This window comes from Opisthorchis viverrini (genome assembly GCF_000715545.1).
Source record: "Opisthorchis viverrini unplaced genomic scaffold opera_v5_129, whole genome shotgun sequence".
NCBI lineage: Eukaryota > Metazoa > Platyhelminthes > Trematoda > Opisthorchiida > Opisthorchiidae > Opisthorchis > Opisthorchis viverrini.
Window position 1 is genome coordinate 1,077,189 of NW_008751783.1, and position 15,686 is coordinate 1,092,874.

Below are 15,686 nucleotides of genomic sequence, written 5' to 3' on the forward strand. Positions count from 1 at the left end.
GGCAGGTGTACAGCTGTCACACAACCAGAAAGAACCGCAAGGGCTAAGGCATCCCCAGATTTTCCAAGCGTAGAGTGGATCAATGAAAACTTGAAGACCGTGTTAGATCAGTATCCCATGTTTTGACAGAGCTATATGGAGCTCAACATTAGCCCGTTCTAAGTGATAGGCTGGCCAAGCCGCTCAAGCGGGGTCTAACCGTCAAGCCTGAACACGAACAACTCAAGTCAACATATATAAACCACAGATTTCAAACTGAAAAGAACTGTGACGACTATAAATCAGATCCCCGCTGATCATAATACAGATATTGAGGGACTACAATTTCCTTTGTATGCTAAAGTTGTCTCGTAAGACATTAGATGGAATATCTATTTAACCCGTTAATTTTTTTACTAAAGTGGCTAGCTGCGGAATATAGTCATTCTGAAGTACCCAGATAAACTTTGTTGTAATGCGCAGGTGAGCTGAGAGTCTGTGAAATCATTGACCGCAGTCGACCGGAACTCTGACAGTACAGATGACGACCACAGCATCCTTGTCATTGCTCGTGATAGTGTCCGACAATGCATACAGCAAAAGGGACAATCGGCAGACACGCTTGCAAATGTAGGAATACTTGTAGCCACTTAACAATAACTAGGGATTTGATTAAAAACATCTTCGAGCAAACTGAGAGGCTATGGTTGATTTAAATCACGTGACTGCATCAAAGGTCACTACGCCGGTCACCACGCCCAATGTGAAGTAGGACGCGGCGCGCCCGAACAGTTGGTGATGGACGATCGATTAACTCTAAATCCGACAGCCTTTCAAGCTGGACAGCGACCAGTTGGACAATCGGACAGCCGGCCACGGTTAGGAGAACAAGCAACAAAAAATGTGGGTCTCAGTTATGCTTTGACTAATTTAGAAGGATCACGAAGGCAGCAGAGTCCGGTGAGTGGAATAACGTCTAACCACTTTTGCATAAAACGAGCAAGCAAGTAAAATTCCGGTTGGTCTTAGTAAAGTTGAAAATATAGGTGCACTAAGGCCTTCTCCACAAGACTGAAAAGTGGACAAAATCACCTCCGGCGCATTGGAATACCACTAGTAACACGCGTGACACATCGCAAATGAGCCAACAAGAATGTTTTTGGATAGGGCATGGTCATAATCAGCGATGATGCTAACAGTACTCGAGGTTTCCCAACAAATACGAGGGACTTTAGATTATCGGCCTTCATTTTTCCATTTCCTGGAGCAGCGGAAAACTATCTTAAGGAAAATGCACGTATTATCCTCTTCACTGCTGTGTGTTTCAGGTGATTATGTCATCAACTACCAATACTTGACTATATCTATCATGCTCACCAACTTCCCCGATGGATTGAATTCTAACAGCTACCAACAGCATACAATGATCAAGATTTAAAGCTAATTAAGTGGACTGGAACCCCCCATAACCAGAAAAGGTCACGTTAATTGGTGTGATACATTTAACATTCACTGACATGCTAATGTCGACAACGGCCCTCAACATTTGCTTGAGAGTGCCGGTTGTGAGAAATGCGGCTCAACACGTCGAGGCCAAACCATAGGAGTGTTGTTAGACAGCAGTCATTTCACACGGTAAGAGCAATATTACTTGCAATGGCGAAGGGAGGGAGTCTTCACTTCGACCTTGTACTGAACGCAGAAAGAATTTCGCTTCAATATCTCATCCGGAAAAAGCTTCAGGTTTTAGCGAATATACACTCATTTGCAAACTAATTTGGTTTTGCGAGAGACTCACCTAGAACCCAGCTGAATATCTCGTTTGTGATATTTCTAGGTAGCTTCAGGTTTTTTAGATCAAACCAAGTAATACGAAAAAAGATACCCGGTTTACGTGAACAAATGACTGAACATTCAGTAAATTCCTGTTACCATTTATCAACTCGGTTTTGGCGGAATGGCCGAGAGCTGATGCGTTGAAGATACGGTAGTCTCCCGTACAACCAGCTTACCAAAATTCAACAACCCACCAGAGAAAGCGCCTTTCACGAGCTTCCATTACAGGATACATACATATCACCAAGAACGTAGAAAGAAATGTCCTAAAACGATGATTCGTACCCAAGATGGAATCTACTTTGGTGATTATTCAAGGTGGCACACCATGTGTCTGAGAGAAATCGCATTGGCCTTGCTGAGCAAGTGTAAATAGGTACTAGAAAATGTTGAACTTGTCCATGCATACTGGCCCGAAAACGAGAGTAGCGAAACAAATCCATGAAGAGGGTTTGGACCTCACCAGTACACCATGGAGAGCAAGAAATTGTTTAGCTTGACGAGAACTCATGATGATTGAGTAGGCTTCAATATAGTTACGACGGAATGGATGAGGAGAACATGCGCTTGATCCTCGTAACTTTTGCACCCGGAGGACGATATGCGGCTATCAGGACGTTCCGCTCAACTGGATGCCTGAGCTATGACCCGTGGAAAGTCCCTCCCTTAGTTGGTTCGGGTAAGGTAAGTTACTGAACTCAAGGGTGAACACATTTACTTGCTAGAATGTGGTAGCTGAAGTGCATGCAACGAATGACCGGTGTGTAAGTCCGGGTACAGCAAACGATATTCCAAGTCCAATAACAGTTGTAATCGAGTTCAGTGCTCCTGTTCTCGGTGTGGACCTACCAAAGTGATTGTACCGAGGCAAGAGACCCCTGAAATGATAGTAATGTGGTGTCGAATAGTGTCTATCTCTGAAAGAAGATCAGAACGATGCGAGTGAGTGATGTCGCGAAATCCAAGTACAATATTACTCAACTATTTAGGGAAGGCTGATAACGAGGAGATGCACCAGAATCGATTATCTGTAAATGCTGAACAGCTGTTATGCGTGTGGGGCTAGAAATGTTCCATTGCCTGACAGACTACTGAAAGATCATTTCCAACAGGACGCCTGAGTGTGGTTATTCATAGTGTGGAATAACCCCCTGAAAGCTATGGAACAAACAGTCTTCAGGTGCACCGCATGTTGGAGTTGAGGGAGGGGGAAAGGGCGACCGCCGCAAAATATAATTGATTAATTTGGTATGGATAGACTAAGTGTACCTAGTTAGCTGCCATTCACGGAAACCGAATGCCGACTTGGGATGTTTGGTGGTAATACAATCCTTGAAAATGTCAATCAAGGTGTCTTTTCTACATTGCGAGGTTCGGGGTACAGACTAACGCAGCGACGGAAGAACACGATTGATTATGAGGATGCAAAAAGGATTTACATACCCATCGAGATTATATGAAAAAAAACTGTTCGATGGAAACCCATGGTTTTGTGGAAATGTCACTCCAAGAGAAAAATCGATAAGCGGGTGACGTTTTACAAACAACTAATGGACAACAACCGCCGAGCTACCTGTTGAACCGCAACTTCGTAACCGGAGGCGGCGTCCAAAAGTAGCACACGCCCATCCCGTGTGGCAGCAAGGAACCGGTTTCTGTATACATGTTGGTTAGCAGGCGAGTCCGTATCAGCATCTGATTCAACCGGACATTCCACAGTCAGGCATGTAACTGCCTGTGTTCCTGTAGGGATGGCCCAAAGCAGTTGTGAAGCGGCAACGTGGCTGTTGCTGTGAATCAAAAAGTGTGGGGAGATGGAGTAAAGTGTTGTGTAACAACTGGTTGGTTGTTTCAAATTCCAAAGTGGTGGAGCGCAATCTCAAAACTGTGAACATGAAATGGTGACCAAAAACTAAGGCAACTGTTAAAATAGGAAACCAAGGCAGCTTGGGGCATCCATTTAGGGAACCTAACCATGAATGAAACTAGTTTGCGTTGTCTTCAAACTCGGGTCAAGCCTCTCAAAGAAAAATGTTTGAACGAACGAAGATAACCAGATGAGAATGATAATAGGATACAAGATCGTGGTGGACTAACACACTGGAAACGGGCCTCGGAATTTAGAGACCCACTGCAAAATACATTTTACTCTTCCGAATTTCCACTTTTCTTGTTCCATGTGTCCATTTTATCGTATGGCTCAGGGTCATTTCCGTTCAGCATCGCCTGACTCAACAGGTGAATTTGGAAATCAAATTAATAGATTAAGTAGAACATAAGGTTGGCGGGAACTGCGCCTACCTGATGAGCCCCAAGAAGGGTGAAACCAGTCAGCAACCTTATGAGTAGTGTATTACGTCGATACTCACGCACATTTTTTACACAGTTAGGTGAAATGGATCCGGAATTCCATTCGGCTGCGACTCTTCGAACTAATGAGGATATCTGGAGCTTAAATCGGTGCGCAACACTGTCCGTCTTAACCATACGTGATCCAATAGACTCGTCATCATGGGATGGAATGACGGCGGGACCAAATAAATTGTAAGGCAAGAACAATCAATACGCAATGAGTAAACATGAATACCGTGTAAAGGGAAGCGAAATAACCAACTATATATATTCCAAACTAGTACAATTCATTCCTCCTTGAACAGCTAAAATCTCGCCCGCTGTGAGTGGAACTAAATGGTTTAGAAAGAACGACCATCCAGAAAGACCCGAGGGCCCACTGACCGGTGGTAGCTGCATTCATTTTGCATTGCTTCATAATGAACTGCCTGAAGTAAACACCTTATCAATTATGGTCAGCTTTGGAGGACAGATACTTTCTTGGATTTCGAGGGAGGGAAAGTTGTGACGGTGGCGAAGGCTTGATGATGGTATTATCTTTATTGATGAATATATATACAGGCAGCTAGGAATTCACCAAATGAGGGGGTTCATATAAGACCAACAACATTATTTTCCTACATTCAGGGTCTTACAATGGAAAACTGTACACCATGTCATACACCTGGCGACATTGCGTTGAAACTTAGTCTGCCCTCAATCAGGCCGATGGTTCGAACAAATGTGCGTAAAAACAAGGAGGGGCGAAGTGGCAACCAGAGCTTTAAGTTACGACCGGCGGTCATATATTTCGGTGGCAATCCAAATTTGAAATGTCCCAAAGGGCGTGTAATTCATGTGAACACAACACCGAGAACCACATACTCTTTAGGATAGATTAACTTCACATCAAAGTGTACCTTAATTCTTATTGGAGATTTCTACCAGGATATATCAAGACTCTCAGTCAGACATCGAGATACCGTAACATGAAAAATGCACAGTGCCAGACACCATGAATCCCATGAAACCCGGAGCTTTCTCAAATTCGCTTCTTTCTAAATGGAAGAAAGCCGTAGTAAAAACCTTTGCAAATCGGCGATCACGGTAACTCTACAACGTTGTCCCTCTCAACCAAGTTGTCTATTCTGAAAAGTGAGTTGTTCTGGAGATGGTCTTTTCAAGGAGGCACAACATCGAAAGTACACCTCGGTAGCGCTGGGTGTTACATGGAGTAAAGGAAACCAGGGAGCATTCGTTTGGAACAGACACAAAGGGAGAAAGGCTGGAGTATTTCCAGGTTTCTCAGATTCGAACAAAAGAAATCACAAAGGCAGAAGAGACTCGAAACTCGATCGGAAGCTCTAAGTTGTAATTAAGTTGAGCAGTGAGATACACTTAGGCTTGTACACAAAAGCCGATTCGTTCTTGCGAGACATTTTGGATCAGCTGCCTGGCCAGTAACTGGCGCTTGGGACGTCTATCACATATCAAAAAGAGAAGCTCAGTAGGTGTGGAAGTGAAGATTCTGCCGTGAAAACTTCACACATGACACGAAGGACAGAAACAGTGCATAGAAATATTATCGATAAAATTTATCACACAAGGTTTGGGAACGGATCTCTGATGTGATGGAGAGTGATGGTGGTCTAGTGTTCGATTAGAGATCATAAATTTGTGACCGCACACAAACGTGATCTATTAAGTTTACCTTTCCGGCACAGTTTCCGAACACCCGCGTTTGTTGTGACTGGAGCACGTGCCGATCAATTCTATCGAGACCAAAGCTCATTTCGGCTAAGGGACCCGTCAAAACGTAATTGAAAACAAAACATCCGCGATATCTCTCTAAGCCGCAAAAGCTTCATAGGCATCAATTCTTTCACAAAGTTTATAAACTGGCACATAGAGTGAACGAAACGCGTTAGATATACTCGGCATGCTGAAGTTGGTCCATGAATATCAAATATGTGAATCGTTTGGACTAGACTATGAAAATGCCTAAAAAGGCTGGATTCTATAGTATGATGCTTCTTCCAGAAGGGAACTAATGCGACTAGTGTGTGAATTGCTGAAGACTCCGTAAAGTATCGCAACCCAATGATGGTACAGGCATTTATCCTGCAAATTTCCAGGTTAGTCGACTAAATTTTTGAATCCTGGCACATTATCGCCCTTCCAGTACACTAGCGACAGGCCCTCGCCACTTCTCTCTCTATTGTTCTCCTCTACATAAAATTTCAAAGATATGACAATACGATAAAAAGTCTTGGGGAGCTGACTACCGGTTTTGTCCTTCCTAGGACTCATCAGATGGGCCTGTTCCCCGAAGTGACATTGACCTGACCTGACCTGTACAGACCAAGTTGATGTCCACAGAAGACTCAGTTGAATCACAGCTGAGTAGCCCGTTGGGAATATTCTCTGTCTGAATGCACTGTGCAAACGTCCAATTCGGTATTTAAGTACGAAATAAGATTGATTACAAACCGAGAACTAAAGCAAGCCAACCAGCCTCGGAAAGAGCGACAGTGTTTTTGGGCTAACCAAACTTTTAGTCAACCTTGGGCAAATAACCTAACATATTGAGAACTTCGGTGCTTATCTCATGCACACAATACTCATTTTTTTGGATCCCGGGCTCCCGCAAACTTGGGATCTATAAGCCAATCAATGAGTCCGTCCAAGCACAGACACCCACTGAACATGTAAGAATTAAGTTACAACGCAAAAACGCCAAAATATCACCCAATATTCTGTAATTAAGCGAAATGCTAACATAACCGCAACAGGGCTACGGATGCGGTAGGCTACCATTAGTAATACACAGAGACAGACTTATTTAAATCAGCAACTTTCAAGGTCATATATGCTCTGTATTCGATCGTGAATGGTGTTCGAGATATGCACTCAAGAATAGCTGATCGACAGTACAGTCATACTCGTTGAAGAATGGCACGTACATCATCATTGTCGAAGACTGAACAGAGAAACACATCGACGTAAAAAGCTATGAGTGGGTAGCAGGCGAAGTTAAACTAGACTGAATAGGTCAAAAGCAACAGTTGGTACCTTCATTGGTAACCCAAAGACGTAAGGCTTGACTAGGTCATGCATAATCAGAACATAAATGTCGGGAAAAGCGGATGACTGTCGAGGTTCACGAGAAGGTGGAAGGCGTTATCAGTCCAATGAGAGTACAGCAAATACATCAACCTGTCCCTTATTTCAAATGAATGAGAACCGGGTATCCAATGTGTGAATGCAATTCACATGCAGCGGAGAATCAAGCAGTAGGAAGGCCACAACACTTGGAACAACGTGGGGTAATGATGGTGGGAGATATAGTTTGCATGGTCCATATGGTTTGGCATACTCTTTAGTGACCTCGTAAACGTTCACAATGAACCGTTCGAAAGTTTTCCATCAACTACATGGGGGTTCGTACAAGATGTCCCTTCCCTCCTTATCTCTAAATTTGTCACTGACATCATCATGGAATGCACATACCAAGAAACAGGGAATCTTGGAATCAAAATGATATCTGGAGTGAAATATACAGAATTGAACCATGCAGACGACACTGTGTTGTCAGTTACACAGTGCACTGTAGACAGAATATTATAAGTGATCTCTTGTTTTGGTGCATGTTCCACACTTTCAGAATTTAATTTTTTCTCCAAAATGTTCCATCTTGCTGTGTCACTCCGAAACCTCAAGGGAAAGGCATAACCTCGTTGATAGGCTCACTCATCTGGGCAGCTGCATGGATTGTGGCAAATGACTTATCAAGACACGAGCAGCAGTTGCCAACTTTTGTCGCTTGCGGTGTCAAAAATGAGTTTCACCGAAGCCAAAGAGTCATGTTAGCGAGGTAACCGGGAAACTCGGTCCCACCGATTCTAAATCTTTTCAAACGTCTAATCATCGACGCCTTCATAGCACAGTGCTTTTGTTCCAAAGCTCTGTTGTTGACAGATTCGCAGAACATGACAAGGCGAAATGAGAAGGGTTGTTGTCACATTAATCGCTGTAGAATCTTCTCAGCTTCCTTGTTGGGGCCTGGGTGGTTTCCACATTACGTGAGTGGAAATCGTAGAGGGCTTGGGGCGTAACCGATCCAAGTGGCACGCACACTCCCTAGAGGGACTGCGCAGTCAAATTTTGTTTGTCGCTGCATGTTCATGACATTTTGGCCCACATGATGTGTTAGTTTCAATGTTTGGCGAAGGTGAAGGAAGCCTGTTTCTGCTCACTGTTACCAAGAAAACACTATTCGTATGGAGTCCTCACTCTCTTCACTCCACTTTTTACAACACAATGTTTCATGATAGCTTGACACTTGAGTAGTATTGTTTAGTCTTTTCGATCATGGAGTTGCAATGACTGAAGCCACCAGGTTGCCGATGTGGTGCTTTGGGGAGCAATTTTCGTAGTAGAGAGGTACCACCGAGCGATGGTCGACGCAGGGCAGACTGAATAACTACGACCTCCCAGGCTTGTCGGAAATTCCGACTGATTAGCTTTTCCGACATGATGACGCTGTCACAAACCCGTCAATATTCCAAATTGGAACCCACACACTCATGGCAAAACGGGTGTAGTACTTGTAACTTACACATGATTGAGGAACTGAATAAGAGAATAACAGAATGATGGGAGAAATTAGACGGAAATTTCCACGAAACTTTGATTAAAAATCGACAAGGATGGTGTACTTCAGTGGTTAATAATGGGAGAGGTTTATTTTTTGTGGCTAGTCCTGGCATTCCATAGCAAGCTGCGTGATATTCATGCGAACCATTGAATGTGTGCGAGAGTTCGCATAAATCCATTGAATAGGCCACTATAGGTCAGATAATTTCGGGATTAAGGATACGTGGACAGGGGAAGAAGACGTTCAAAAACAACAGCTGGCTGTAAGAGAACTACAAGCACTTTATAGCATTGGAACCCTAATGCCAGCCTCAGTGTGGCCATCCACAGCCGCATTTGTCTCATTCACCTCAAGTTTTACGAGGTCATCTTCCGACGAGAAAAATAAGGAATGAAGATATAAAGATCTAGGGGAAGAAACCGAGTTGTTTAGGATAAACTTCGAAAAAGAATGAAGGTTCTCAGAAGCAGGACTGACTAATCGGCAACAGTTGGCTTACCCAGACACTTTCAAAACCATCCTCAAGAAGACTTCTAGCCAAAAAGACAACATCAATAGATGTTTACCAGACAGACCAAAACAACTTGTCTGAAGCAAACATTTGTGATATCGGTGGGGGGATGTGAAATCTGTAGCGGACTCACCACCAGAACCAGTAATACTCGGAAACAAGAGATTGCTTGAAGGATGATGTGCTTAGGTCCGTGGGAGTCGCATCACCATTTTCCGTCCACTTTCCATCTGCTAGTTGGTGCTGCCTCAGTAGCCAGGAGACTGCTTGCTGAAAGACCGGACTGTTCTGAGGTAGTCCAAGACCCAACTGTATCAAATCAAGTCCTTTGGGAGCTTGTGAGGCAGCCGGTCGGGCGGCCGCTGTGGTCTCCGTTTTTTTCACTTGATAAGGCCCACGAACTGAGTCAGTCTGGAGAACTGGAGAAGAGGACTCTAGGCTCCATTGAGAAGCCGAACGGGTGTCTTTCCGGTACGGTGAACGCCCTCTCATTGTAGGCCGTGAGGAGTTGGGGTCGATGACAAAGTAAGCGTTAGTTTGAATGAAGCGCAAGTATGCGTGCCTAGATGGAAGAAGAGTGGAAGACACAAATACAAACATAACAGCTGAACAGCATGTGAGAAAGGCAGTTTGGTAAAGTATTAATGTTAGATTAGTTGAACTTGATTCAGATTACCGAAGTCCTAGATGAGCTCGATCAAGAGCCTGTATCGGTATACGTTCACCGAGTAGGTCTTACAATACTGTTGGAAAGGTACCGGTATATTTGTAGTTCGGGTGCCCACACCACCGGTTGATCAGGTGGCCACTAGTCTATTCGGCTAGCTTGGCACCTTGTCACCAGTCGAGGTGATACTATCCGTTATCAAAAACCCGTCTACAATGCTATAATACGCTCTCCACCGTTTTACAAATCAAGCTTCCAGAAATCCGCCCATTCGTCTTTACGAATAATTGCCCGGCCGAAAAAAATAATGGACTAGGCTTGTGCAAAAAGTCACTCACAATCAACCAATTACGATCTACCCTTAATTACGATGTCTTAACAAGGTTTATCGACTTTCCCGGAAAATATTTTTCAACCAACCAAATATGGAGTGGAAACGGTCGTGGTGAGGTTAAACCGTGAAACACAGGGAGAATAAATGCAGTAGTGTTAGCAATTGCCATTTTCCTGTGTAGAGACCACCAATGTTTTCAAAAACCGAGAGATGCGGCCGAGTTACACAACCACAGACATACAGGCATCTGAGAACATACACAGGGCAGCAGCCCTGGGGAAGTGCTATTTCATCCTTTACATACATCATCAAATGCACAAGTTTTCATCTCCCACACTCTCACCAAGTAAAGGGAAGGTTACCAACCACCGTACATGGTTAACGTTCATGAAAACGTTTACGTAAAAATCGGACAACAATGCAAAAAGAGTGGAAAATGGCCGGAATTGACTCCATTCATGAAGATGAAAAGGAGGGAAATGAAAACAAAAAGACCGGAACCGGAAGAACATGGACAAGAATGCATGGTTGAGCAACAATCAGAGAATAGGGGACTTTCAGTTTCATGCGCACAACGTTCAGTTATTTGCTCAACCCTAATTCCAGGAAGCTACAATGTAGTACTAGTCCACGGCATGTAGGGTGTGTAGAATGCTTGTGTTCGGTGAATCAATATTTTTAAACGCAACGAGAAAAAATGCAGTGCTTCCTTCTTACTACTTTTATGGTGCATGCTACTAGAAGATTGCTAAAAACGAGATATATTATGGCGATCATTTGGAGGTAAGAAGTTCACCATTTAGAGTTTCCACACCACCCAAAATCATACTGCGACAAGGACGAAAACATAGAAAAAGCCGATTACTTTCTCCAGCCAACCACTAATAAGACTGGACACAAACTAAAAGTTTCTCGCCATTTTCCTAAATCATCTATTAGGCTAATACAAAGAATATCCAAACTCAGCAAAGTTGATGCTCTTCTGTCGGAACGACAAACTTGTGTTGGTAGAGGGATGAAATGGATGGAAAAGGGTGGGAATCGAACCTGAGACCCTTCACTAAGATAAACTACCGCGAAAACTACCGGACTTCCACCTTGGAACTGCTAAGAGATTCCTCGAAGGTGAACACTAGAGATCACGGGAATGATCGGCGGTCTGGACATAAGGAATCTCGCGCAAAAATGGTGGTTTTTGGTTGCCGGTGAAATGAACATACTGGCAATGGGTATTCACTAGAAGGTGCCGCAAGATCTAAGTGGGGCGCACTTGATAGCGCAACTCGTGGAACACCTGTCCAACAAGCAAGAGATTCAGGGCCCACTTGCATCCTCCAAACACTCCCTTCTACGTCTGCATTACATGTAATGGGATTACCTATCCAACATACGGAGATGGAGAAAACGGCTTGAAGGATGTGGACTATAGCCTCGCATAAACGTTCGGTAATGATAAGTTCTTCAGTCTCGGCATCATGTTTTGAATTCAAGGAGTCTGTCGACTGTCTATTCCGTAACTGAATGTAAATGAGACTCCAAAGTCTTAGTATGGTTGGAACGTGGTATAACATTTAATCGGGCCTTGTGCTCCTTTTGAAAGGACCTCCGGTGATCTGCTTGGGCTGCGCTGTTGTTCCGAAGAGGGTGAAAAAGAACGTTCGGTCCTTTACAGGGCTGCTATACCATCGGTTTTCTGTATCGAGGAGACGGTCGTACCCATCACCATCACCACAACAGAAGAGGGTGAAAAGAACGTTCGGTCCTTTACAGGGCTGCTATACCATCGGTTTTCTGTATCGAGGAGACGGCCGTGACTTTAATTAGTACCCATCACCATCACCACAACATCAGCAGTAATACAGCATTAGTGGGTATCAGCACTATGGCAAAAAATGGTTGTTGGTTTGTTCACTGAGTTGGGCAATTTGATTGCAAACGTTTCAACACCAATCGAGGTGATATCATCAGTGCGCTGGTAGCGAGCATAGTGGTGCGCAGGGATAGGTTGGTGGGTTGGCACAACTATCCTCCGGATACAACAAGCTTCTTGAACAGCACTCGGTCACCTAACTATTCACAATGGAATTCTATTGGCGACTTTTTGTGTTAATCTAACCCTTGTCAATCCCTGATACGAAAACCCTGGTCAAAGTTCTCTGTTACCGGGAAACATTATTAATTCGGCAAGACAGCCATGTGATTACTGTCGATTAATTAGAACAAACTGTGTTCGTGATCCACTGAATAGTGAGTAATGGTGCGTAGGCGGTCTGGTGAAGTGAACCAGCACACCAACATAGCTTGCACATCACCGATTTTTAGGCACAGCTTATGAGCATTTAGCAGTACGATGAAGCCCGTTGATTCCGGACTATTAATTAAACATGAAACCATTGTGTAACGCTTCACCAAGTATATATGATGAACAGGAAACACAGGATCAGTCATGGTTGACAACATTTTTTGTTAATTGAGTATGCAGGAAGCAGATTAGTAGGCAATGATGTGACTGTGTTTTCAAGTTCATGGAGTTCTGCTGTTCACAGCAATAAAACCCCTTATCTATGAATAGTGGTCAACCTGATTAGTTGCGTTGGCTCTTTTGCACGGCCGATTGTAATTAACTTGATAAGACTCAGGGAACCCTAGCTGACATTATCTGATCTACTAATCTTAGTGATCCTCAAAATCAATGGAGGTTACGAAAAGAATCGGCCTTAGGGCTTGCGGAAATCAAAACTATTCGACTGAGGAGGATGAGGGGGTAACCTTATAAGTGTGAGTGTACATACACCTGCAAGTAATACTACCGAGGAACTGTCATGGAATTTACTCACCAATCATCCATACGATCCAAAGTGAAAAACACCGCCCGATATCGATCGAATTCTGCAATGATTGGACTCGCACCGACCACAGCTAGACGACCCCGCAGGAACTCCAAGTTGGTCATCAAATCTACCAGCTTGTCCAAACGTCCAGATTTGTACACGTGCTCAGTGGCCTGATGCCAGAAATAAATGTGCTCCCCTGTGGAAACGAGATGCCACCAACGACGGGAGCAGTACTTCTCATAGTTATTGAAAAACTGAGCGTGATATGCCTGTGTGAGAGGAACGGATTGTGACAAAAGTCGAAGTATGAGAGTAGAGCTGACAGATGAAACAGCAGAAGAGGTGCCAAGTTTTTTTTGCTGGAACCATGTAGCCTACAAACGAATCTGGAGAGACGATGAAATAGGAATAGGCCGAATGACAAAGCACAGAGGTTTTGAGCTAAATGCTGCACGGCAATGACAAGCGCCTTCAGCTATACATGAACCTATCCGGTCAATTCTAACAGGATCCGTATCCACTTCGTCGATGCCAGCTGCTCAGCTTATCTGTTGCAACGATCTCACCACCTGTCGAGGCTTCGCGACCGGAGAGAATATTGGCAGCTCAAATTGCAATAATGGCCAGTGGTATGTTCGCTGAGCTGGGCATTCTGGTTGTAAACGTTTCATTACCAGTTGCAGTGACATCATCCGCGCGTTGTAAAAAAGCGTTCAGCTGTAGCACCCTTCCGGTGCCTAGCTGCCATGCCACACGAAGGAAGCACCATCGCTGGGATACTGCCAAGTTGCCCAAGCCTAGACAGGGAAATTCGAGAGGCGGAGGTCGGATTCGAACCACGGACCTTCCGGTCCGTAAATTCGCGCTCTAACCGCTTGGGCCATCTCGCCCGTGTGTTGTGAGTGGAAGTGTGCTAAGACTGGCACTTCTGACCATAAGGCATTACCATTCAAAACGAACTGATGATGTTACTTTAACTGGCGATAAAAAGTTTGCAATCGGATTGCGCAGCGCGGTGAACAAACTAACAGCCAGCTGTCACGGTCTTGTGAAGTCTAGCATCATTTTGGCTTGGATTTGCCTCAACTGCTCCAATTCCCAGTTCAACTAAATCTCAGCTCTGATATTTTTTACCGGTGAATATGGCAGATGCGCGATACAAAAACGTTACAAGGATCCCTGACGAGGGTGCCTTCGAAAACAGCATGGCTCCAGCTTAGTTGTAGATTCTCTTAGTCTCCTGGTATGAACCTTATACATGTTGTGCAGTCGTTCTATCTGCCACAGTTGAACCCACCGTTGTTGGAAACGCGAGTGAAGCTGCACACTGGAGATGAAGACTGAAATCTTTGGATAGTCAACAGCAGTGACCACACAGTGGACATGGTGTATTAAAGGTGTGAAGATCAAAACAGAGCAGCCATTAATTGCGGTATTCAGCGGGCACTCGACTGTGCACTGTCTGTCAGTATGTCTAACCAATGATATGTCAAGACCCGCTTCTAAGAAAAACAACATTCAATACTGTGGATGTTTCCTCATTATGACGTACATGTGCCCCTGCCGAACTATTATTTACCTTAAACAGCACACAAATACGAACAAATAGCTGGGTGAGAAGGGCTCCCGGGCAAGTCATTCCGGTGGTCATCGAAGCCAGCACAATCTGTCGCGTATGAAATCTGTTCTGCAAAAATGATACGACACTGCTGAGCTTTGATAACCGGATGTTTCCATCAGAATCTCAGAACGTCTCAGAGATTCACTCTCCTCGGCACGCAGAGCTCCGCACCTTGACCCATATGGCAGCACAGTGTACACTGGAGTGCTTTGACTCTTAACACGCAAGCTGAATTGGCGTCGGTTGGCCAAAGCATCCCGTAACATTTCGTGTGAGAGTAAATTCCGTGGTAGACCAGGGAGTGAGGTGACCATATAGACAAATAAAAATTTGTCAATCTCAAAAATCGGCTCTGTTGAACGCACGAGACATCCATTTGATCCCTTCCAACCTTGTGGTATCACTCTACGCTTTACAAAATGTTTGGCTGAATTATGTATAAAATCACTGAAGGCTGGACACCTTTCCAGTGAGAACAACTGTGACCAAAACGGCGAGAACTCAATTGGAAGTCCTGTCTTGAGATTATACCCTAGCGTGACCAGAGGCGCAAACTTCAACCTCGTGGGATAATTCATCCTCTGGTCAGGAAATCTTAGTTCCGAGACCTGAACCCAATCAAGGATCCAGTGAAGAATTCATCAGCCATTTTGTAGCGCAGATTGATTGATCGACAAACGGTAGCATACGTCCGCACCTATGACCCAAATTTGGTCAACTATCAAAGAGATGCACAGTAGAAACCCAAAAGGAAAGTGCTTACGCGACTACTGTTAAACTAAATAAAAGATAAAGGTAAACGGGAAAGTAAAAGGGCGACTAGTCTATTTTACTCTGGCCGGAGAAAAAATAGCAGCTCCCAGACCAGTCATGGACTTCCAGCTAGGTTCTCATCCAAAGACAGGAGTAATACTAA

The 15,686-nt window shown here is 44.2% G+C and overlaps 1 protein-coding gene across 1 annotated transcript in view; it reads right to left on the bottom strand.

Moving 5' to 3' along the window:
* The window catches only part of T265_06260 (hypothetical protein), a gene marked incomplete at both ends in the record, with an annotated part of 61,290 nt that overhangs the window by 27,598 nt on the left and 18,006 nt on the right, over positions 1–15,686 (bottom strand). The window contains 3 exons of the mRNA XM_009171470.1: positions 3,389–3,605; positions 9,448–9,876; positions 13,153–13,418. Of these exons, the coding sequence (XP_009169734.1) occupies positions 3,389–3,605; positions 9,448–9,876; positions 13,153–13,418 (912 nt within the window). The remainder of the gene's footprint in view (positions 1–3,388; positions 3,606–9,447; positions 9,877–13,152; positions 13,419–15,686) is intronic.